This window comes from Vipera berus (genome assembly GCF_964194415.1).
Source record: "Vipera berus genome assembly, chromosome: 1".
Classification (NCBI taxonomy): domain Eukaryota; kingdom Metazoa; phylum Chordata; class Lepidosauria; order Squamata; family Viperidae; genus Vipera; species Vipera berus.
The window spans coordinates 33,768,780-33,793,385 of NC_138202.1; the positions used below are offsets into that span (position 1 = coordinate 33,768,780).

At 43.0% G+C, this 24,606-nt stretch overlaps 1 protein-coding gene across 1 annotated transcript in view; it reads right to left on the reverse strand.

Annotated features, from left to right (window-relative positions):
- The window catches only part of KIF26A (kinesin family member 26A), a gene marked incomplete at both ends in the record, with an annotated part of 188,759 nt that extends 164,478 nt beyond the window's left edge, over positions 1–24,281 (reverse strand). The window contains 2 exons of the mRNA XM_081322506.1: positions 12,787–13,053; positions 24,147–24,281. Coding sequence (XP_081178632.1) covers positions 12,787–13,053; positions 24,147–24,281 — 402 coding nt within the window. The remainder of the gene's footprint in view (positions 1–12,786; positions 13,054–24,146) is intronic.
- Between the last annotated feature and the right edge of the window lie 325 nt (positions 24,282–24,606).

Below are 24,606 nucleotides of genomic sequence, written 5' to 3' on the forward strand. Positions count from 1 at the left end.
CATTGATTTTGTAATTTTTAAACAATATTTCATTTTAAACTTAAATAAAGAAAGATACATCCTGCTAGATCAGACCAGAAGTTAATTCTAAATCCGGCATCCTACTTCTCCGCAAAAATATTTATTCCCAGAAACACTAGAGGCAGAACATCTAACAACAGCATGCTTATCCCCTGAAACTGGTATTTGTGTGTGTGGGGGGGGTGTTTGTAGCTGAAAACAGTACCTCCCTAGAACCAGACCATCATTCTTAGTAGCTCCTGATAAACCCTTTCCTCCACAAATCTATCTAATTCAAATATACGGCACAAGAAGAACCACATGACACTGAAAGAAAAGCAATGCATGGACAAGCCCAGTAATGAAGGAGAAATTATTCCAGCCCATCTTTTCCATGAGAAGGGGGAGTGCCAAGCCCGTGTGGAGAATCATCTGAAGTCACACAGGGTGAGTATTCCCTCCTGCAGCTGTGCTATTAACATGTCTGAGAAGCCTGAATCGCCATAGCTGAACACTTGGCAGGAACAATAAAGCTGCTACCGCGTATTTCAACAGGTTCAAAGTAACCTCAGATGTCAGGAGCAGATGCTCTTGCACGCTCCCCTTCCCTCTCCATCCCTCAGGACTTTTGAACTGGTTTGTGTGTTTCCTTCCCTTCTCTCTAATAAGCCAGGGTGCTGGAGAAATTAGTTGGGCAAAGGAAAAGAACAATGGTAATTACCCTCCGCCGCCAGCCTGGGAGGCCTAGATAAATTGCAGTCTTCTCTTTCCTCCAGTCTAGATCCCTGATTGGGGGGTGGGGGGGTGAAGTACTATATGTTGGCCCCAGGGGTTAGTGCTGCATAATGATACTACTTCACCTGTCTGTATGAAACCCTTCCCCCCCCCCACACACACACACCCAAACCCTCAACGTAAAGCTCATTCATCCAAAACAGCTTCTTTAGGGAAAGCACCAATGCCATTTATAATGCTTCTGACAATACCAAATTCTCCTTAGACTTCCCTACAATAGAAGCACTAAAAACTGTGAAATATGTCTTTTTGCTTGTTGGCTTATTTCTTTTGGATCTTTTGAAAAAACATCCATTTATATCAATCCAAACTCTTCAGAAACAATTTTAATTGTGTCCTGCTAGATCCAAGGACTTGCTTAATTTGTGTATAATTATATGGATTGTATGCATATGTTTACTTCTCTTCTGTCATGCTCTCATCATACGCTACATAAATAACAATAAGTTGATAAACATTTGCACGTACTGTAGGTGCTTACATTGTTCCAAGTTGTTTCTGAATGTCATCAGCAATGTTAAAGGTGTTGTATGCCAATGAAATCTTGCTCCAGAGAACCCATCTCTATCCTACCACTGCCCTCCCAACATCCATCCTCAAGTACTGTTCCATTAAGTAACTGTGGTTCAGCATCTTGTGGGCTAATGCCTCCTTAAGTAACACCAGCTGCCTGCAATTAGTGCAGGTTCGCATCCCACCAGGCTCAAGGTTGACTCAGCCTTCCATCCTTCCGAGGTAGGTAAAATGAGGACCCAGATTGTTGGGGGCAATTAAGCTGACTTTGTAATAATGCTGCTTGGGGTGTGTGTGAAAGCCCTAATAAGCAGGCATATACATAGAATGAAGGCTACTGCTAAGCTTGTAAGCCGCCCTGAGTCTTCGGAGAAGGGCGGGATATAAATGGAATTAAAATAAATAAATAAAAATAAACCCAACCAACATCATAGCATATTGGGTAAACCAGTCATATGATTTACACATTAGGACACAGCAGTATGTGAGCACAGGAAGTGTTCTTTGTTAACCCAGTTTAGAGTTTAAAATGTGCATCAGTCCAACCATGGTCTATCTAATTCAATATTGCCTGATTCACTGCAGCAACACAAGATTTTCCAGTTGTACCTACAATTGCCAAAGATTAAATCTGGGAATTCCTGAATGCAAAACGTATGTTGTGGGTTCCTGGATATAATCCCATTCCAATTATTCATGGAAGCTGGCAGGAGGTGAAATCAAAATGCCAAGTTCCATTATGACTTAATGAGATAAGTACTGCAACCCATAGTCTGGACTTGGGCACCAAAAACCAGCTCCTGGATGTGGTCTATGATCTGGTTAATGCGTGTGAAATTTTACTCATGACTGCCTGCATATCTCTGTATAAATATTCTAACTATATGCAGACAGCAGGGTGTGAGATAGAATTGGGCCAGTCTTCCCCATACATTTCCCATTTGCATTTCTAAAAACTGCTCAGTAGCTAAATTACTTAAAAGTGATCCTATTAATATTTAATTAAATGTTCATTCCTTATCTATTTTTAAAATATCTTTATGTGGCCCTGCCCACTTTTGTAATACATCCCCCCAATATATTGCATTCAAAGGACCGTGTGGGTTTCAATCTAAAAGACATTGTGTGCCTAGGATGCAGAGAGGTATTCCAACTTTATTGTTTTATAGAGCCAGTTACACAAAGTCTTGCTTGTATAATTTCAATCCTTATCATGCCAGAGTAGGAAAAATTAAGAGGACAGATGAGAAAAGATTCGTGAATGTTCAATTATGTGTTTGAAAACTATAGAAGTTAAAATACGGTAACTGCAGTTTTCACAAAGACTTGTGTTTTTGCTGAGCCTAATGAAACATCTGTTTTACAAAATGATTTCAAACCAGTGAACTGAATTCTATGTTCATACCATTCTAAGCTTGAATACAGAATCATCATTTTTGACTCTAGGAAGACAATTTCCTTCATTCATCAGCAATAAGTAAAGCTTCTGGCATTCACCCTTTCCATCACCCAAGCACCTTACATCCATCAGGACCAGGTGGAAAGACCTTGATGAAGCTGTAATGAAAGGACTTAAGACTTCTGAATTACATAAAGTAACCTCACTATGTTTTCCAGAGAGCTAGAGCAGGGCCCAAAGGACCATCCTGTTTTTGTATGCTGACAGTTTTTCTCAAGTTAGTATGAGAGGTTATTTCTAATTCCTCTTTTTTTCTTGCCTGCCTGCCAGCCTCCCCTTCCCCATCTTTGAAATCAACTGAAGAGGAAGGGAAATTCCAATCTCACGCACAGGGAACCTGCAGCCCGTATGTAGACACCATCTCATTCCTTGAATAATGGTAGGGCAAAATGGTCACCCCAGTCTTTCACCTGGTTCCCAATTTTTTATTTTATGTTTTTTAGAATGTGTATATGGATACTGATATCATATAAGGATTCCACATGGTTCACAGCGACTATTAAAACAGAAGTACCCTTCCCCCCACCAGACATCAGATTAAACAGCTTCTGAACTCAACTCCCATCCTAGCCCAATGTTTGGGGTAAGAGCCTTCTAGATCTAGAAGGTTAAAAGATCCTCCAAATCTCAATGGAAGGTTGTTCAAAGGGGTTGGGGTGACCACTTGAAAGATATGTCCTATCCAATGGCAACATTTAAGAGAGAAACCTGGAATACACCCACCCTATCTAACCTAGTAGGATGGGCAGATACTTTCAGGGAGGGAGAGGCAATCCCAGAAATAACCTGCCTCTTGTGTACTGGAGGACCTTCAACAAGTACCTTATATCGTATTTAAAAAGCAGTTAAGCCAATTCAGCTCACACAGCAGTGATGTTACTAAGGTGAATTAGGGGTAGCTGAAACTGCACATCCCCCTGCATTCTGGACCAAACGCAAGTTTCAGACAGTCTTTAAGGATAGCCCAAATAGGCTGCATAGCAATAATCTAAACAGGAGGAGATTGACGAATGAGTGATGTGAGCAAGGCTTCCCAGTTCAGAATGGGCACAATTGGCACACACAATGGATTTGTGCAAAGCTTCCCCCTCCCCACCCCCAGCTACAGCTGCCATCTGCTCTTCCAGCAGGAGATGCAAGTCCAGGTACCAAATTGCACATCATATCTATCTGGGGGAGTTACCTCATCCATAGCCCACATGCTAGCCTTGCTCACTCTGATGGTCCTGTGATGTCACCAGACATGCCCTCCAGCCCCCAGGGCTGAATAATGCAAAAACAACATCAGAAATTACTCCTTCTGCTATATGGGTTAACTTGAGAAGACATCCTGCTGCGCCTACTGTTTGGAGCTTTTTTCCGCAGACATGCAGACAATTGCTGTAATTCTAAACACACTAACTAGAAAACAAATCCCACTGATCTCAGTTGGACTTGGAATTGAGGAAGAATGGCAAGAACTATTCTGCCAAGTTACATAAGAAATACTTATTTCCTGCCTCTGTGGAAAATCAACACATTGACCCATACAGTATTCTGAATATTCAGATGTTAACACTTTCCACTCTAACATCACCACAATGACCATTTTCCAATACAAAAAAAGACTACACACTTGGAACACAGCCCAGATGTCTGCATATTAAACTGCTTTAAGGAGCAAAAGAAACAGTACTGGCAATCTTGATGCTTCTTAGCATTATGGTACATTTAGAAAACTGGAATGGAACAAGCCCACTTTGCAGGCTATTGTGAAACAGTGGAAAATGTATGTATTTAATAACTGATTTCTTTCCATTCGCCATTTCCATCCACTATCACTGTGCTATATTTTACTACCTCCTTCCCCAGTATGTTTTCTTTAATATTACCAGTGATCCATTTGTTTCATTCAATCATATTTTGGTCAATATAAATTGCAGATGCAAGGAGATCAATCTGTATCAGGAACACAATAAGGAATAACTTATTGTTTAAAAATTTCCAAATGATGCTTCTGTAAATTAGTGTAAAATAAAAGAAATAATAGTCAATACTTCTATATATTAAGCAGATATGGGCAATTTCTGGGTTTAGGTTGTGCTTTATCCAGCCCTTGAGGAACACAATTGCTGACAGCACAGTACCCTCTGAGTTGGCAAGGCTTACACATTGTGGCCTACAGATGCTCCTGCAATGTTCTCTTAACCATAACCACTGAAAATTGAAAAGGACAATTTCCTGACATTTTGAGGTAGAAAATACCTACTGAAAATATGTATAAAGTTGTTTGGGGTGGAAGGAAGACAAATGGGTGTGCAGCAAAATCTGATTCTGACTACATATCCCATCAATTGCCCACCAGCATTTTAACACAATGACCCTAAGGTTGTCCTGAACCTGCCCAATATTTATTTTAAAAGATTTATATAGCTGAACAATATTGTAATAACAACCTTGGTCAGCCCACAAAAGACTAAAACAACAGAAACTTCCAAACCAAAATCAATATCAGCAAAAACTATACAACCCCAAAGCGCTCCTTTTATGTGCAGTGACTCTTCAACAAAGTACAGCCCAGCTGCCTTTCTGGACTCTGGGAATAGCAATAGCACTTAAACTTATATATCGCTTCACAGTGCTTTACAGCCCTCTCTAAGCGGTTTACAAAATCAGCATATTGCCCCAACAATCTGGGTCCTCATTTTACTGACCTTGGAAGGATGGCAGGCTGGGTCAACTTTGAGCCGGTCAGGATCGAACTCCTGGCTGTAGGCAGAATTAGCCTGTAATACTGTATTTTAACCACTGCACCACCACGGCTCTTAATAACCAAGGCAAAGATTGTCAAGCCTCTGGTAAGCCTCTCTAAGAAACAGGATGCTGAGTAAAGTAGGACTCTGGCCTGATCCAAACACAGCCCCTTTTGTGTTTCTGGGAATATTTTGGGAGCACTGAGAGGTAAACCCATCCAAGGCTGCCCTGGCAGCAGTTATTACTTTCTTTCGCATACCCTTAAAAGAAGGAAAGCAGGGCGGATAGGTCTAATTTCTCCCTCCTCAAGAATTTATCAGAGGGGGTTCCTCAGAAATTGGTACTCTGCAAGTGAACAATGGGAAATTAACTTTCCATTCACTACTAACTAGACAACCGGAAGTCAAACAATTCTGCAGTTGATTTTTTTTTTCATTTCACATTAAGGGAACAAAAAAAGACTGATCTAAACAAACCAGTAGAAAAAAGACTTCCCATCTTCCTGCTCCACTTCCCCACTATCAAGAAGGCTTTGCATCAAACTCTGAAACATGACAGCTTGATCTCTACAACCTGACATCGTTTTAGCAAAACCACTCCTCAAGGCAACTTATATTTAGATTCTATGGGAATTTCAGTTGTTCATAAAGGAACTCTTGAAGGACAATAGAAGAGTGACTTCCTCCACAGGACCTCCTTTCTCTCCTCTCTTATTATTGCAAGTCACCAGAGAAGCATTGTTTGGGAAACAATACGTTATTCCCAACCTGATAATTAAAAATTATTGCTATTAAGACAAAAAAGCTCCCAAATTTCTCATACATTTTATAAATGGCTTGTAAATAATGGGATACAAATTTTCATTCTCTTTCTTCCTAATATAAAGAAAAATCACATATAATTCAGTTACTACCTGGTTCATGCCCCAATGTGTACTTAGGTCTGGTATAATGCATACTTACAAAATGCAATGCACAATATTGCAAAGACTGTGACATAAGTCCACTTTTTCCAATCAGATGCCTTCCAAAAGCACTAGGAACGCCCTAAATCTCCAGACAGTACAATGGAGGGCCTAGCAAATCTGAAGGGTGCTAAGCTGGAAAAGAACAACCTAAGTCAAACTCAGAAAGCACTGAGGATTTTAATGGCAATCACAACCTCAGGGATCACCTGCTGCCGGCATCAACTTCCCTCCGCCCTGTGCGTTTCCACAGAGAGGGCCTCCTCAGGGTGCCACCGGTCAGAGAATGTCGTCTGGTGGCCCCCAGGGGGAGGGCCTTCTCTGTGGGCGCCCCGGATTTATGGAATCGGTTGCCGGTCGAGCTCCGGATGGCACCCGACCTTCGCTCCTTCCGACGCGATCTGAAGACGCATTTATTCGAACAAGCCGGCCTGGCCTGATGGGGGATAGGTTTGGGATTTTATTGTTGTTTTTTAATATATGTATTTACTGTTTTGGTTTGGGCATTGTATTTAATTCTTTTTTAACTTTTGTATTTTTGTATTTTTATATATTTGCCCTGTTCACCACCCTGAGTCCTTCGGGAGAAGGGTGGTATATAAATAAAATTATTATTATTATTAACATCTGTTCCACACCACCCTTGATGTCAAAATGGCAATACATGCATCATATCATTTTATACAAGGTGTACTTTAGAACTTGCACTGCTGCATCTGGTGCAAATATACGTGATGTCACCTGCATCACAACATACATGCTATAATTTGGTCCAGCCTCTTGGACATCCATGAATAACAGAAGGATTTGATAATTGTAATGATATGTATGTTCAGATACTCCAGTACATTGCTACACATATCAGCAAAAATATAACTCTCTGTTAAAAATCTTTTGAATGAGACCCATACAGAAATTGATTTAGTTAAGAAAAAACAACAGGTTATTTGGCATTATGTGTATCATAGCCAATATTATTAATATTAATTTTGGATCAATACCTATCAATTAGAGAGCACAAGAGATGTTCTGGTTATCTAGAGAGGGATTGTGTTGCAGATGACACACTGCACGTGCATATTTCCTAGAGCACAGCTAGCCTAGAGATGTAACATTGGGCCAGGGGCACAACTTCCTTCTGCTTTATCACATAAGTGTTACAGCTAAACATGCAGAGCTCCAGACAACCTGTTTACCAAATGATAAAATGCATACCACAAAAAGTTACAATTTGGTAGATATTTGTTTACACAATCCACCTTCCTTTGAAAGATTTGGTCATTTCCCCTACCCTGTTCGACATCTACATGAAACCATTGGGAAAGGTCATCCACCACTTCCGGGAAAAGTATGCAGAAAATACTCAGCGATACATCTTTACTTCAGGCCCAGTGGTGGTGGAGATAGAAATCATGACCCAGCATCTGGAGGCTATGAGGATCTTGATAGGAAAAAGTAAGTTCAGGCTCAACCAAACAAAGCAAAGTCGTTGTTGATTCAGAGGCTAAGTTGTTGTTGTTGTTGTTGTTGTTGTTGTTGTTGTTGTTGTTATTATTATTATTATTATTATTATTATTATTATTATTATTATTATTATTTATTGGATTTATGTACCGCTCCTCTCCCGAAGGACTCAGGGCAGTGTACAGGGCAATTAAAACACAATATACAGCACATAATATACAAAAATTAAAATAAATTAAACCAAGTAGCGCTAAGCAATAAAACACGTTCTAAAATTTAAAATTTGGAATTTAAAATCTAAAACCCCAATCCTTCAGTCCAGGCCGGCAAGTTCAAATAAACAAGTCTTCAGGTCGTGGCGAAAAAAGCGAAGGTCGGGAGCCAGGACTATGATATCTGCTGCTCTTGGCAGGATTGTGTTCCCTCAGAAAGAGCAGTATAATGATCTGGGAGTCCTCCAAAACTCACAGCTCCTTCCCAACGAGCAGGTGGAGACTATGTCCAGAAGGGATTTTGCAGAGCTTCAACTGGTATAACTAGCTGCAGCACTATCTGGGACAGGATGCATTGTCATTCATGACCCTGTCATCTCTCAGTTAGATTAATTCCTTCTACACAGGATTGCCTTGGAAGACCACTCGAAAAATTCAGCTAGCCCAGAACACAGCAGCAGGAGTCCTTAGCATTCAGCAACAGTACTAACATGTTACACCCGTGCTGCATGAACTGCACTGGTGACCAGTAGGTTCCCAAGTGCAATTCAAGGTGCTTCTTGCTACATGCAAAGCCCTTTAAGTCTCAAGGCTTTCCCAAGTAGTATCTACCCATCCTATAGGGAATGCTGCTCAAAGATCTTCATCTACCAGAAGCTAAAATGTAAGGAAGCCCAATGGCAAGTGTTCTACATAACAACTCCCTCCTCTAGAAAAGTTTGCCTCTTGAAGCACAGATGGCCCCCATCCCATGCCCTTCCATGAAGACACGGCTTTTCCAGAGGCTCTTTGGGGATTAACTAAACCCATGGTGCCATATTCCATAAATTTCATCATTAACCTTTTGTATTAATTTATTCAAGCCATGAACTGGAACTGCTATTTCAATTCTTAATCTGATTTCGTATTATGTTTTTATTAGGCAAGCTCTGTAAGCCACCTAGAGTTTGGTTGGTTTCAGGCAACAGGGGAAAAAAATTCACAAAGAAATAATAAAAGACAGAAGGCACCCTAATTATCTCAAGGATTTTTACTTCGCATATAAAACTTCTAAAAGTGGGGACCAGTTAATGAGACTTCGTTGTATGTAGAACTGATATGATTGTCAGATTGGTCTCGATAAGAAACAACACTTTTTCTGAGGTGGCAATGGAACTCGGAAGGAGTTGGAAAGACAGATATTTCATTATAGAGGAATTCCCATCAAACGTCTGGACTTTTAGTAAATATGGAAGAAGTGGGATCGTTACTGCTTTACAAACCTATTATCTGGTTGCACCTTCCACTTGGCTGCATGTTTGACACTAGCGAGAAACAGGCTGCATATCAGTGCCTTTAACAATGAGAAGGAGAATTTAGAAATAGATAGATGATATCACTTTAGAATATAGATGAAGAACATCCTCTGGAATGATCCCCTGATTATTTTCCAAGGAGGGTCATCAAAAGCAGTACCTTATTGTTTTAATTTAAAGTAAAAAACATTCAATGGACCATTCAGTCTCATTCTAGTCCAATCTAAAGCTGGTTGAACATCAGCCCTCTGGCATAGAAAGAATTGTAGCGTCTTACCATGCAGTTAAGACAATATTCAAAGGAATATCGGCATAGGCACCCAGATCAGCCACAATGATATCACATGACCATACTTGCCTGCACTTTACATGAATACTCCTGATATCAAGATGCTATTTCAATTCCCAAAGTCACATGATGGATGTTTAAGGATGAAGAGAACTGTACTCCAAAACTAGATTATCTCAGCTTCTCTATCCTTGTGGTCTCCTGAATGAATTGTCAATGTGGACACTTTTTCATACTTGTATGTCTGGAAGAAGTAATACTGGCAAATAAACAGACATATCAGTCTTCTCCACATGACCCCACTTTTTGGCAAGCCCACCAGCAGCACTAGGAGTAAAAGCAACTTCCATTCTGTGCAATGTTTACCCAGGGCATTTACGTTCTGCCGTTTTCCCAAGGACAACTCCACATTTCTGTGAGGCCAGTAATGTTGGGACCTGTCACTGATCTAAATCCAGCTTCACCTGGCAAACTCAACCAGCATCTCTGCTATTCTAATTAACACTTTCACATCTTATGCCAGTTGCTTCTTGAGAGAAAAGCCCTCTCATTCTTAACAAAATTTACTTCCAATTCAATGCACAGAGTCAAGCGATCAATGCACTTCAATTCCATTTAGCCAGAAGCCTGAATGTCTTCACATTACTTTCCTAAGCTTTAATTCTTTTACTAGCAATCACTAGACAGAGAAATATGTGCATAGATACACAAACACCCACACAATTGGTTACCAGCTGCTTTCTGAAATTTAGGCTTACATTCCCAAGTTCAAATTATCAGATAGCCTTAGCCCCTAACTAAATGTAACATACCAGTAAAAAAGAATATTTGTAGTTCAAAGTTGAACTGTTACTCCTAAATGGAACATCTACATCTGAAAAACATTAATCCAGTTTTTCAACTTCCAATGCTACTAACGTATTTTAGTGTAGCCAAAAGCCAGAGAGTGAAGGATTTGGCAAATAAGACCAAATCTGATTTTCAAGTGCAGAGTCATGGCGAGTGTAACACCAGCCTCAGTAGTCCATGCCAAAGATCTCCTCACAAGTCATATCTATATGGCTGAGTCCATGCAACAGAAGCTAAAGTAAAAGTTGGTTCATTCACTATCTCCAAATCTGGTGCGAAACAAATCATTCCATTAAATCATATTATATTCTTGGATGAAGTGAGCTATGTGAATGCAGAAATTCTATCACATTTTGATTCTAGGTCAACATTCTTCAAACTTGGCAACTTTAAGACATGGACTTCAGCTCACAGAATTCCTCAGCCAGCATAGCCAGCATACAAGTCTTAAAGTTGTCAAGTTTTGAGACCCCTGATCTAGGTTTAGGGTTGCATTGTTCAGTTCAGCCAATAATTAAACATTGATTAGTAATTCCTAGGTCAATCTAAGCATTAAATTTGAGGAGTGAATACACAGGGCAAAATCCCCAGAGAGAGATCTTTGTTAAAGCTAAGTCCTGGGAGAATAGTAAATAGGTATACTAAATCAAAACATCAATTCATTGAAGTTTTTAACAGCAGCTTCTTGTTCCTTATGTTGCAGGCCCACCAGAAATTACTTGATTTCCTTAAGACAGAAAATGAATTATTTGCAGAAATGTTTGGTTCTGAAAAGATCTAGCAATCATCTTTATCTGAGCTGTATATGGGCCTAGAACATGATGGGTGAGGTGCTGGACTAGAAACCATGAGGCTATGAATTCTAGTAGTCCTTCCTTGGGCATGGGAGTTGGTTAAGTGACTTTGAGCCAATCACTCCCTCAGCCCAACCCACTTCATAGGGTCGTTGTTGTGGGAAAGAACAGGGGGAAGGAACTTCTTGTATGTCACCTTAAGTTGTAGAAATAACAGCAGGATACAAATCAAGTAAAGAAAGGCTTAGTGAATAAGTACAAAAACCATACATCAAAGGCAAAACTGATATTCAAACAGTCTTTCCAAGCATGATTAAACGATCAGTATTTTTCTATTTCAGAGAAATAAGTTATCTTCTAAGGATTAGAATTTACAGCATGCAGACAGGATGTGCATCAACTGCAGTGCACAACTGACATACCTACAGTTGGACAATGCCTTCCCACAGCCTGGGAGAACAGATTCCATTGTCAGCTCCTAGCAAAGCGTAACTAACACTGCATCAAGGACAAGGATATATTCATGGCTATTCCTAGCATGATTATATGATGCAGTCAGTTCCCCAGCAGTACCAAAAATCTAAAAAGCAACAATGGCAATATTCAGAGTTATACACAGCAAAAGCACAAAACTGCACTGACAATGTTCTGAAGATACTGTGCATACAAAAATAATTAGCTTCCCATTCAGAGAGAAAAAAACAGTTTCTAGGGATCTACATAACTTTGTGACTAAGTAATATGAGAATCTTGAAGACCCATGCAAAAAATAATAGACATCAGCTCTGACCTAGCCACGTCTGCAGATATTGACAGGGGCCAGATACTGCTTGGGGCAAGTGGCTGAGACAACACTCTGCCCTGGACACAAATGTACTCAGGAATATAGGAACACAGAGATGTAAAAGCAGAGCAGGGGTTCTCAAATCGTTCATCAGAATGGAGATCCCAAAGTGAGCCACAGAATGCACATTTCCCTCAGATGCGCACGCTTACAAGGCAAACTACTGTGCAATCCCCTATTGTACTTGCCAGGGCAATCAGCAGCGCAGTGCCCCAAGCGCAACTCGGAGAGAAAACCACGCAGTAGGTGTGCAGGAATGCACACAGCGGACGGAGCAGACTGGTAGCATTTTACTGGGAAAAAGAGGGCTCTGCCTTGTAGCCCGACCGAGGCTTCCAATGCGAAGCAGTGTTAAAGGACAGATGACTTGGTGAGCATACCGGTAGGTACATTTGTGACATAAAGCTACACAGAGTTCCTAAGATATACACCCCACTTTTCCCTGCAGCGCTCTAGGTGCCAAAAAGTCACGACGCGCGCTCGCATTGGGCTTTGAATGTAAAAGCGCCGGGAAACACACACACCGTCACTCCGGGACCCCCGCCACATGCACCGCAGGCGAAGCGCAAACCTACCGGCGGGGCCGGGAAGTTGTAGCCTGAGGCGAGCTTCAGCGCCTGCCTCTTGAGTTCGGCCAGCTTGGCTTGGCAGCTTCTGCACCATTCCCCTTTGGCGGCTCCCTCGAAGTGGCCCAGCTCGCCCGCCGAAGCGGCTCCGGCTCCCTCCGGAGCTGGGCGACTGCCGCATCGGTCTTCGGGGGCCGCTGGCTGGAGGGGCCTCTTGCGCTGAGGGAACTCGAGGGAGAGCGGCGTGATTTCGCGCCGAGAGCCGCCTTCGGTTACCTGGAAGAGAGACAAACGGAGCAGCAAAGATTAGGAGCTTTGGGACAACCGGGGGAAGGCGAGCGAGAAAAGTCCCCGCTCGGTGCAGCGCCCAGCGCGGCGAGGTGAAGGAAGCCTCCGGCAGCTCCAGCCCCTTCCCACTCACCCCCAGCACCGGCGGCATGTCAAATCCGGCGGCCCGGGCTCCAGCAAGGGACAGCGGTCTACCGGACTCCAGCCAAGCAGATCCGGAGCTGGCAGTAACTATAATAGCGCCAGCCAGGGGAAGCCTCCCGGCTTGGATCTATCCAACAAGCCCATCGCGAACCGGAAAGCTCCCGGGACGCAGGAAACCTCCGGGCCAGCACCCTTGCTGCGTCTGCACGGGGAAAAGTCGTGGCGAAACTCGGTCCGCTCTGGCTCCGGCTCCTCCTCCTCCTCCTCTGCTGCTGCTACATGATGCTGCCTCCCATGTTGCAGAGCAGGAAAAGTGTAGACTGCAAAGTTAAAAAGAGAGAAGTCCCGGGCAGAGCCGAAGGGGGAGGAGAGGGCGGGAGGGGAGGAGAAAGTTGCTCGCCGTTCTCCGCCCACCCCAGCGCGGAAAGGAGGCTGAGCGAGAGCACGTGGAACTGCGGGGAGGGGAAGGGGAGGGAGAGGGGAGGAAGCCCCGTTGGCAGCTGCAGTGTTTTCCCTCCGGGATTCTAAACGCGAGGGGGTCTCGGCTGAGGGACGTGCAGAGCTGGCTGTTGAAGTTGCAATTTTTTGGCCTAGGTCTGTTTTCATAATCAAAATGGAAAAAAAGGAGAAAGGGAGGGAATGTATAGGCATGTTATGAATTATGCTGCTTTTTGAAACAGTTCTGGGAATCTTTGCATCATTTAAAGTTATCACAGGATGACTCCCACTGATCCTAACCCTAACCCACTGGCCAAAATTGTTTTGTTTTTTTTAGTTTTGGCTTAGATTTGAAGCAAATCCCTCTCTTCCTCCCAAATCTATCTGCCTTCCTGATTTCCAAGTAATTATCCTAACCAAAGGTACTTATCACATGATTTGTTGGCCTTGTCATCACCTGAATTACTTTTTAATCCAATCTACTGAAGTGTATATTGGCTGTGAAGCACTGCCTTTGAATACCCAAATACAAAAGTGAGGTTCAAACCTCTCTCACACCCAGACAGACAGACAGACACACACACACACACACACACACAATTTGAATTAGTTATGTGGGTCTCTGATTCAGAGACTTAATCTAGCCCATGAGTGTTACCAAAGTCTGTCTTACAAAAGACTCCAAGTGATACTGCATCTTTCATCAAAGCCAGTCTTCAATAATTCCATGGTTCTGGAAAAGGACTTTAAAAATATTGGAAACTTTTGCATTAGATAATGGAAAAGGATTGGGGCGGGGCAGTCCTCAGTAAATGCATAGGGAACCACAGAGCGACCTGGAAGGTAAAGGCTCCTAATCACTCCTTGATCCTAAGATATGGGACCCCTTTGTCACCAATTACTTCAGATTCAGCTATACTATCACTTTTCTAAGTCATTCAGCTCCAGAAACAAACAAAATCCGGTCATGGACAGATTCCCAACCTGGATATAAAGTGGGATATCTTATATTACCTAAAAACTAAAGGGAAATGTCAGTGAACAAAGATGCTTTATTAATATTTAATCAATGTATTAGCCACATCAGTTGCCAAAACAGCTTTAGGCAGTATACAAAGATAAAATAATTATTTAAACAAGGTGACAGAGACGAAAATGGCAAGAATTCCAAAGAGGCAGTTGGAGAGATGGGGTCCGACAGGTATCCAGAGGATAAACCTTGATGGGTTTTAGGTAACTGAATGAAACTAGGTTAGAACAAGTGCTGTAGAAAAATGAAGGACTCAACTTTAAGTTCCTCTTTGTATTGTGTTGATCATGGTTACTAGGTTGGAACAACTTTGAAAATTGTGCAAGATGTAGAGGTTATTTCTTTCAACGCCAGCATTCAGAGACAGCTAGTGAAATTAATTGGCAATGGATGCAAAAGAGACAAGAAAAAGTACTTTTTCACACTTGGTTCCTAAATGGAATTTGCTGCCAGAAAATGTGATAACTACCAGCTTAGTTGATTTCAAGGGGGATTTAAAAGTAGGATTAGACAAATTCATGGAAGTCAGGCCTATCAACACCTATTATCCCAGGGAGAACTAAAAGGAATGTACACATTCTGAAGCTGAATAGGCTAGTAGGAAAACACAGATACTGCTTTTGTGGGCTCCTTAAAATCATCTGGCTGATACTCTTAGTAACAGGATAGTGGATTATGTGGAGCCTTGTTCAAATGATGCAGGATTTTTGTGTCTACAGAGCCAGGCTAGTGACACAAAACTATATGCTCTTTTACTCCAGTTTAATTCATCCAGAATAACAACCACACCCTGCTTGTACTCTAAATTAACAGGTCTCTTTACCAAACACTACCTATTCTAACTTAAGCAATCTATAATTGCTTCATATTTGCATAGTAGTATTAAATGAGAACCTGTTTGGTGTAATTGTTAGAGACACTAAGCTAGAAGCTGGGAGACTATGAAAACCATTTGGATGACCTTGGGCCAGGGATTCTCTCTCAGCCCTAGGAAGAAGGAGGCAACAGCAAACCACTTCTGAACTTCATGCCAAGAAACCTGCACGGACTTCTCCAGGTGCTCACCAGGAGTTAAGAGTGACTCAAAGGCATACACATAAAAAGTATTATATACTACATATACATAACATAGGTTGGTGTTTAAGCAACATACATTCTTCTTCAAGCAACATTTATGACTGGAAAGTGAGCATGGCCCTCTTATCAGAGAGCTGTAACTGGTTACAGTTGTCACCTCATGCATATTCTCTATCTACAGCCTTGGGATCCCACCTTAACCCCATCTAATCCCAAGCAGCCTACTAGAGGAAACACTTCAGTCTTGCAATCCCAAGCTAAACAGCAAAAATAGGGGAAAAAATCATGATTCCTTTTAGGCTAATGGGCTGAGCTACATTTTTGGCGGGAACACAAATTAATTTTAATGGCCTTTCTGTTGCACTGTTTTTTAGACTCAGTGCAGTACATTAATAAGTAGCTTTGGAAAGAATACATGAAAGTATCATGTACCTAACAATCAGTATCCTGGTCTAAGGGACCCAACTGTTAAAATGACTAAGAAAAAAAGAGAAAATAGTCCCGGCTCTTTTTTTAGCCTCTTTTGCCATTATAGGCACCACATCAAGCTCCTCAAGGAGAACATCCCACATGGGGGGCTCCAGCAGAAGCCACCTTTTTATAGCTACCTGCTCACCCCACAGACAAGCACTTACAGAAAGAGATATCGCTTGAGACAACCTGGCCCCAAATCTGCTGCAGCAGCATTCTGAAATGGGTCTCAGAATTTGCATTGGCTGCACTGGCAGCCCGATGCAGCTTTCGAACTGCCATCATAGTCAATCAATAATGTATAGTAGATCCTCCCTTGCCAAATCTTGAATCTACCGGAGCACTGTTTCTCAACCTTAGCAACTTGAAGCCCACACTTGAAGTTGCCAAGGCTGAGAAACACTTGTAAGGAGGCACTCAGAGTTGGTTAAGGCAAGCAGGTTAAACAGCAAGAAGTTCCTCTGAAGTTTGTTAAAGGGAAGTAAACCTACCTTTCCTCCTATCCCAAGTCTGCAGTCTTATGCACACACTTATCTAGGCAGTGGGTGATAATCTGAAGTAAACACAAGGAGGATTGGATTGTATGGCCAGTTTACACCTTTCTCTTTGTTAAGATAGGGAATGTGTGCGGGTCAACTTTTTAAAGTGCTGGTCTTAACCCTTAAAGTTCTGAAGTGTTTGTGGTTTGGGGCTAGTCATCTAAAGCAGAGCCTTGCAACTTGCAGGATCAACTTTGATTTTATCACAAATTTAAAAACCAATGGAAGCGCAATCGTAATAGTGGACTAGGTTTTGAAGGGGAAAGGTTTTTAGTCACTGCCATTCGTTTAGATAACTGGAGTCAAAAGCTCTTCTTTTTTATTGTAAATGACATCATCTAATATGTTTTAATCTATCTTCTGTTGATCCTAAATGTCTTCACTCACAGCATATTTTCTACCTTAATGTTGCTGGAGGCATTATTTGTGTAACTCCTAGTAAAATCTAATTAGATTTTCTTAATGGTGGTCCCTAGGTTTTAGAGCTTTCTTTATAAATCCTGCAGTTTAGTTGTTTAAATGGGACTGAGAAGCTATTTATTTAATGCTGCTTTCTTCTAAGAAATATGTGTGTAGCTGTGAAGTATTTTTCAATATGTATCTACTGTCTGTGTATGCTTAGTTGTGTTGAAATCTGAAGCTATGCCCAGTGGCTCTGGAAGAAAATTATTCAAAGTGAATAATATGAATAATAAGACAAATCTCTGGAAGCACATATTCTCTAAGTATTCTTTTCCTCAAAGAGCTGGGATTCACTTCAACTCCCTCTTAGGTTTACTTATGATACCAAATTGGGTTTACTGCCTTGTCATCATGATCTTAATTCTAGATATAGGTCTGTAATTACTCAGTGACAGAAAAGCAGCAATAAAAAGGTGCCCTTATTAACATTGCAATGTTGAGGCAAAGGCATCTGGGATCACCCCTATAATGCCTGTCCTTTTTTCATGTATAGTAGCTATGTAAATTAATGATTGGGAATAGTTGCTCAATAAAAATGCACTCTTCACAATTTATAAAAAGTCCTTTCCTTTATTAATACAACATTTTTTAGAATCTGAACTTAAGATTTGAATCAGAAATCAAGGCCAGGCTCTTGGTTTGAACTGAACTTTGTCATTTTTCTCCACTGTATTATAATACATAGGAGCACCATGCTTAAATGTTAAGGGCCTAAGTCACACAAGGAGCTCTATGAGTTTCCTGCCCATTCAGGAACAGGCAGAAGCTAGGGTTGAATATTGGGTGCATTGCCAATAATATTCTCCCACATCAGAGAACATAATAGATATTAAAAAGTGAAATCCCCCCTCTTTCAATTTATATTTTTAAATAACCAGAAATTAACATAGAAAGACTCTACGGTCCATTCAGTTTGGGTGCTTGGTACCATTTCCCAAATTCATGCTGTTCTGGGAAAATTACAATAGCAATAGCAATAGCACTTAGACTTCTATACCATTTCATATTGCTTTACAGCCCTCTCAAAGCAGTTTACATTTTGCCCCCAACAATCTGGGTCCTCATTTTACTGACCACGGAAGGATAGAAGGCTGAGTCAACCTTGAGCTGCTCGGGATCGAACTCCTGGCAGTGAGCAGTGAGTTGGCCTGCAGTACTGTGTTCTAGCCACTGTGCCACCCCGGCTCTTATGATACAGTACCATAGACTTGAAGTCTGCTTATTTTCTGTTACACCAGACTGACTCTTTAAAGCATTTTTTTTTCTTTTCCATTTTTTAAAAATGTACCTTCTCCTTTAGAATACAACAGTGGTTTCCAAAGACTGGGATTCCTCGGTGAAAAGACAGAAATAATGGCCAAGCCTGTCAGAATGTCTTCTTTATTTATTAGTTGGCTTGTATAACTGACACATCTTTCCAGGTTTGAACTTACAGACCTCTAGGTGACAACAAGGTAACACAGAGTGTTACAGGGAACCCTAAAGCCTGGATTTTTGTAGCCTAGATCTGGTAGCCTTATCCAAGGTCTCAATGAGAGGTTTTTTCTATTATTTGCTAGGTAAGCCCTCTGGTTGGTGATACTAAAGAGTACATTGATCACTTCTTAATGTAGAGCTGTAACTTGAAAGACTTAGGCTGCCCATTTTGCTCTTAAACTCCCCACCCATATTCTTGGGAACACACCCTTAGTGGGCTATGATATAGTTGGTTTCTCTACTCCTGATGCAAAGCATGAGCTGAATGAGCTGCATTTCTTCCTGTTACAGGCGAGATGGGTATAGAGCAGACATGTCAAACACAAGGCCCGGGGGCCAGATCCGGCCCATGAAGGGCTTTCATGTGACCCACGAAGCCATCCTGGAAACAGTGAGGGAATGGCCCCTGCTGCCTTGGCCCTCACCCAGAGACCCTCCTTCTGCCAGAGACCCTCAGATCTGTCCCACTCCTGCCCAGGCCCCCATAGGCACCCTTGACGCCAATGATGTAGAGCTGGCCACGCCCACCCAGTAGGCCATATGCACTCTACCCATGCCCACCCAGTAGGCCACGCCCACCCTGGCCATACCCACCCGGCCCCCTGAGGGCAACCACAATGCTGATGCGGCCCTCAATGAAATTGAGTTTGACACCCCTGGTATAGAGTGTACCGTATCCTGTGTATTGTCACTTCCCACAAGGAAAGTTGAACACCAGCCAGAATGGCCTATGTCTCCTTTGAACCCTCTGAATCGGGCACCAGTTTGGCCAGTTTGGTGGGATCTACCTTGTGCTTGTGAAACCTGGAAAGGAATCCCAGAACTCAAAGGTGAATTCCCAGTCATTCTCTTCAAGCAGAGGCCCATTCCACAAATACAACGAGTCCATTTCAGATTAAAAGGCACGTTCTCTCTGTTTTCTTCCATGCTGGAGCTGCCCTCCACAAATTTCAAGCAAAGATGTATTTAAACAGGCCAGTTGCCAGGCACAAGGCCCAGTCCTTCAAAGGAGGAGTCTCTTGAAATAAGAGAAGGCACGGGGATTTTTCACTGTTGCTTTTTTTTCCCCTTTGCATCTCTATTGTCACACTGTCTCTGTGAGAGCTGCCTCCTTCTCTCATCCCCTAAGAGATGAATTGATGGAGATGATTTCTACAGAGGAACCCTGACCCGGCAGCTGGAGAAATTAGCATAAGGAACTAATTGCCTAGTCAGCTGCTATTTGCTATAGAATACAATTACTGTGTTGTTTTAAATTCATCCTTGAGAGACAGAAAAAAAACTGGTCATTTTTCTCTGTAAAGCACCAAGCCTCCAGCAATGTGCTGAGCCAAGCTCTGTGATGTTTCCACAAAGGTTCTTTGCACAGCATGGGTCCACAGCCTTGTGACTTCCTTGGGCTACTTCAGAGATGAGGCACCAGAGTTCCATGCAGCCCCCAAGAATTTTGAATGTACCTCAGTATGATGGAAAAAATGTTAAATGCAAGACTGGAGAGCAATCCAGCTTTGAATATTAAATATTAATTGTCTTTATAAATGGAATAACATTAAATGTAGCTTTTAACATTGAACGTTGGGTGCTACCTAACAAAATGAAATTCAGTGGTGAAACAGTAGGGTTCTACATTTAGACAAGAAAAACCAAATGCACCAGCATAGGTAGTACCTGGCTCAACAGTAGTAACTATGAGAGTCCTAGTGGACAGTCACTTAAATATGAGCCAGCAGTGTGCTGTAGCTGCCAAAAAAGCCAATGCAGTCCTAGGCTTCATTAACAGGGCTAGAATTAAGATCTCATGAAGGGTTAATACCACTTTATAATGCCTTGTAAGACCACACTTGAAATACTGCATCCACCTTTGCTCGCCAAAATATTAAAAAGATGTTGAGACTCTGTAAAGAGTACAGAGAAGAGCAACAAAGATGATTAGGGGACTGGAGGCTAAAACATATAAAGAATGGTTGCTGGAATTGGGTATGTCTTGTTTAATGAAAAGAAGGACAAGGGTTGACATGATAGCCGTGTTCCAATATCTCAGGGGTCACCATGAAGAAGAGGGAGTCGAGCTATTCTCCAAAGCAACTGAAGGCAGAACAAGACGCAATGGATGCAAACTAATAAAGCAAGCAAGAACTAAAGAGAAAATTCCTGACAGTTAGAACAATTAATCAGTGGAACAACCTGCCTCTAGAAGTTGTGAATGCTCCAACACTGGCAGCTTTTAAGAAATTGGACAGGCATTTGTCTGAAATAGTATAGGATTTCCTGCCTGAGCAGGGGGTTGGACTAGAAGGCCTCCAAGGTCCCTTCCAACTCTATTATTCTGTACTGTTATTGTAGTATCAGAAAATTCACTATTTCAAGCAGCACTAATATGCAGTTGGAAGGCTAAGTGGGGCTCCTGGTTTGGAAAAAGTTCTATACACATGAAGTCTTTTTTTTCCTTCTACTCTGGGTGAGACCATCCAAAGAGAACATCACATTTCCAGAAGGATGTGGACAGGTCAAAATAGGTGTTGAGATGGGCAATAAAGATGACACAGGGACTTGAGGACATGTTCTAGAAGAACAAACAACAGGAACACAGGATGCTCAGTCTAGAGCAGGGGTGTCAAATTGGTGGCCCACAGGCTGGATGCATCACTCACAGGCTGCGCCCACCCCGGTTCCACAAAGGCAAAAAACATTGTGAAATGTCACAATATGTCAGGTGATGCAATCAAGTTTGACGCCCGTGATCCAGACAAAATAAAACTGGGGGTGGGGCGGAGGGCATACGATATCAGTTTTTAGATATATCAAATGTACCATAAGAGGATGAGAAGCAAAAGCTTTTTCTAGGAAATAATGAATAAATATCGCAGTTATCTAGATTTTATTTAAATATAAGGAAAAACTTCCAAACAATTTGGAATAGGTGATATCTGTACAACATTGGGAGAGACTATCTATAGATGGTTTGAGTTCTCAGTTGTTTTTTTAAGTGTTTAAGAAAGGGAGAAACAGCCATCTATTGAGGATGGTTTAACTGATTTTCCTGCAGAGGATTGAACTAGAACACCCTTATAGTGCCTTTCAATTTTACAATTCTGCAATTCCATATATAATACTTTTAAAGAGCTTATATTTGGCAAGCAGGTCACTTGTTTTCATCCATCCATCAATGGATGCCCAAGTTATAAATGTAAATTGCAGGATGCCAAACACCACCACCACCACCCCGCTTTTCCTGGTTTTGACCATTTTTAAACATTCCTTCTTTTGATTCATGGCGAGAATGGTTGCTCGTGGCTGCTTGAAATCACTTTCCTTGGTTGAGGGCAATACAGGGGAGGAAGGCTTATAATCCGCTAAAGAGATGCAACCGCCCAGCTAAGCGAAAAGGCGCATTAGAGAAGTCAGTCAGCCTAATGCCGGCGACTCTCCGGTCCCTGTAGCTACAGCGCCATCTGCCGGTCATTTGTCGCTCTGCAACCGGTCGTCAAAAGAAAATTAAGCCATCTGCGCTGGCAAAGAAGCGCGCGAAATCCACGTTCTCCGAGCGCTTTTAATTCCCACGCTCCTCCTGCCAAGCAACCTACGGGGATGACCACGCCTTCCTCTTTTCTTGCCCCTCACTCATAAATGTGTAACCAGAAACTTTGCAGATAGTCCATAAACTAGAATACATATGTACAGCTTGGTTCTTTTTATACACCCATTCCTAGATCTTCTCTTTATTGTTCTCAGATGCACACGCCGGTAAGTAAAACCCGCCGAGCCTCATTGGGCTAGCCGCCACCGCCCTTCCCAACGGTAAGCCTATTTCATCAATCTCCCCATCGCTTTTCTGCACCCATGCCCGCACTTGGATGAGGAGCTTTCCCTTCCCGGTGCAAATGGCGAATTGTAAATGAAAAGGGGTGGCAGCTTCTGGGTTGACATCTAAGTTTAATCCGTCAAGTGGAGAGAGGAGAGGGGGAGACGCCCGAGGCTGCCATGGGGCTCGGCCTCCGACTTCGCTCACAGCCGCGGGGCCAGCACAAGCAGCCATCCACATACGCTCCCTCCCGCCTCCCCTTTCCAAGGTTTCGGATGTTTTCAAGCGCGATCGCCGCTTCCTTTCGCTCTACTTCCTCCGGCGCGCCACAGCCGCTCGCCCTCGCGCAGCCCCCAGGCAAGTCCCTGAAGGCAAAGTGAGGAACTCCGAAGGGAATGCACAGTTCGTGCCTCTTCGTCTCCTCCCCGTCCCTCTTTCTTCCCTGCCTCCAACCGACAGCTTTCTAGCCTCATCTCATCAGCCCACCCCTGAAGAAGCGACTGTCTCCCCCACCCCGCTGCGCGCCACCGCTGCTTTAGCCAAACGTGGCGCTTCGCATCCAATTTGCGAGCACAGCACGCGAGGTTCGCGAGAGGCGCCAAGCCACGCTGTTGGCCTGAGGGAGGGGATACGGAGAAGAAGGAGGGGTGGAATCTGAAGGTACAACTCAGGATAGTCTCTCCTTTCAAATGCCTGGATTCTGGGTGAAAAGTCCTAAAGACAGAGCAACCTTGGAACATGTACAGAGTGCCTTTCCTCTCATCGGAACTGTTACCTACTAGGCTAATTAAAACTTGGGGGGGTGTATATTTTAAACCTATAGCATTTCAGAAAATAATAACGCAGTAGGAGGGAGCGAGAGTCTTCCATACGCTGCTCTATAAATTACTTCGTGTAAAGCAATGGCAAACGCGTGGCTTTATATTGACCAGAGACGCGACGCACGGCTCCCCGGGTGCTAAATGAAACTTTCTATAGGGAACAGAGGGAGCCGGGGGAAAAATGATGGAGGAGCCACGGAAGCGGCCCATTGTAGCATCCCGCGCCGTGAACAGCGGGGGGGGGGAAGATTCATTAGCATTGCTTTCGCTCAGCCGTTCCTTCCCTCCCGCATCGCAATTAACCTGGGAGGTGGACAAGGAAGACGCGCCTTGCACTCGCGCATAACAATAAAGTGCCTGACTCCCAAGCTTCCCCTGCTTCGGCAGCTCGGCAGACCTTCGCTAAACTTGCTTAAATATTTCATGTGTGTGAAACCTCCTTGGACTCCAAGAAGTGGAGTGAGGAGAATAAGAATTGGGAGGGGAGGGGCGCTAGGGAAAGTCGTAGAGTCGCGCTTTGTTTTGCTGGGCGCAGTCCAGGAGCTTTGGAAAAAGAAGGCAAAGTCCGCGTTGGAAGATCAACGTTAATAAAAACTCATGGCGCTATCCGCGGTGCTGAAAGGAACCTCCGCCGGTTCTAATCAAAAGTCCAGCGCGACGCTTCAACTTTTTCTTTCTAACTCTCCTTCCTTCGCTTATTTACTGCCATGGCTCTAAGTTTTTGCTTCATGTGTGGGCCGTCTAAATGGGGGAAGTCCAAAGCAGCGCGGCCGCTATTCCCTCCCGCCTGTTGGAAGCTCCCCAGCCACACCTTCTCTTACCTTGCTTTTCCTCTTGAGAAGGTGGCTGGTAAACCCGAAGATGATCTCGGAATCCAAGCAGAGCGCTCCGATCTCCAACAAACTGGGAGGTTTCCTCGTAGTGCTGGAAGGCTCTGTGGTTTTTTGAAAAGCCATAGTTTTACGCTTGGGGGAAGAGAAGAAGTGAAGGGAGATAATTGAACTCCTTGGCTTTCTGAGCAATAACCAAAGGGTAGCGGGGGAGGGTCACTCCCTGGTGGGTTTTTTGTTGAGATGCCCTCCGCTGTGTATGAGGATCCCAAGCCAATCCACCGATCTCTCTCTGCCTTTGATGAAAACCTCCTGCGGGAAGGGTAGGAGCAGCAGTAGTAGTAGTAGCTCCTCTCACCGTCCCGTCCAGACTGTTGCCTCTTCCAGATCGAATCCACCAGGCAAGGAAAAGCTCCCTCTGCCATCAGCTAGCCGGGGCTGAGAAAGTGCG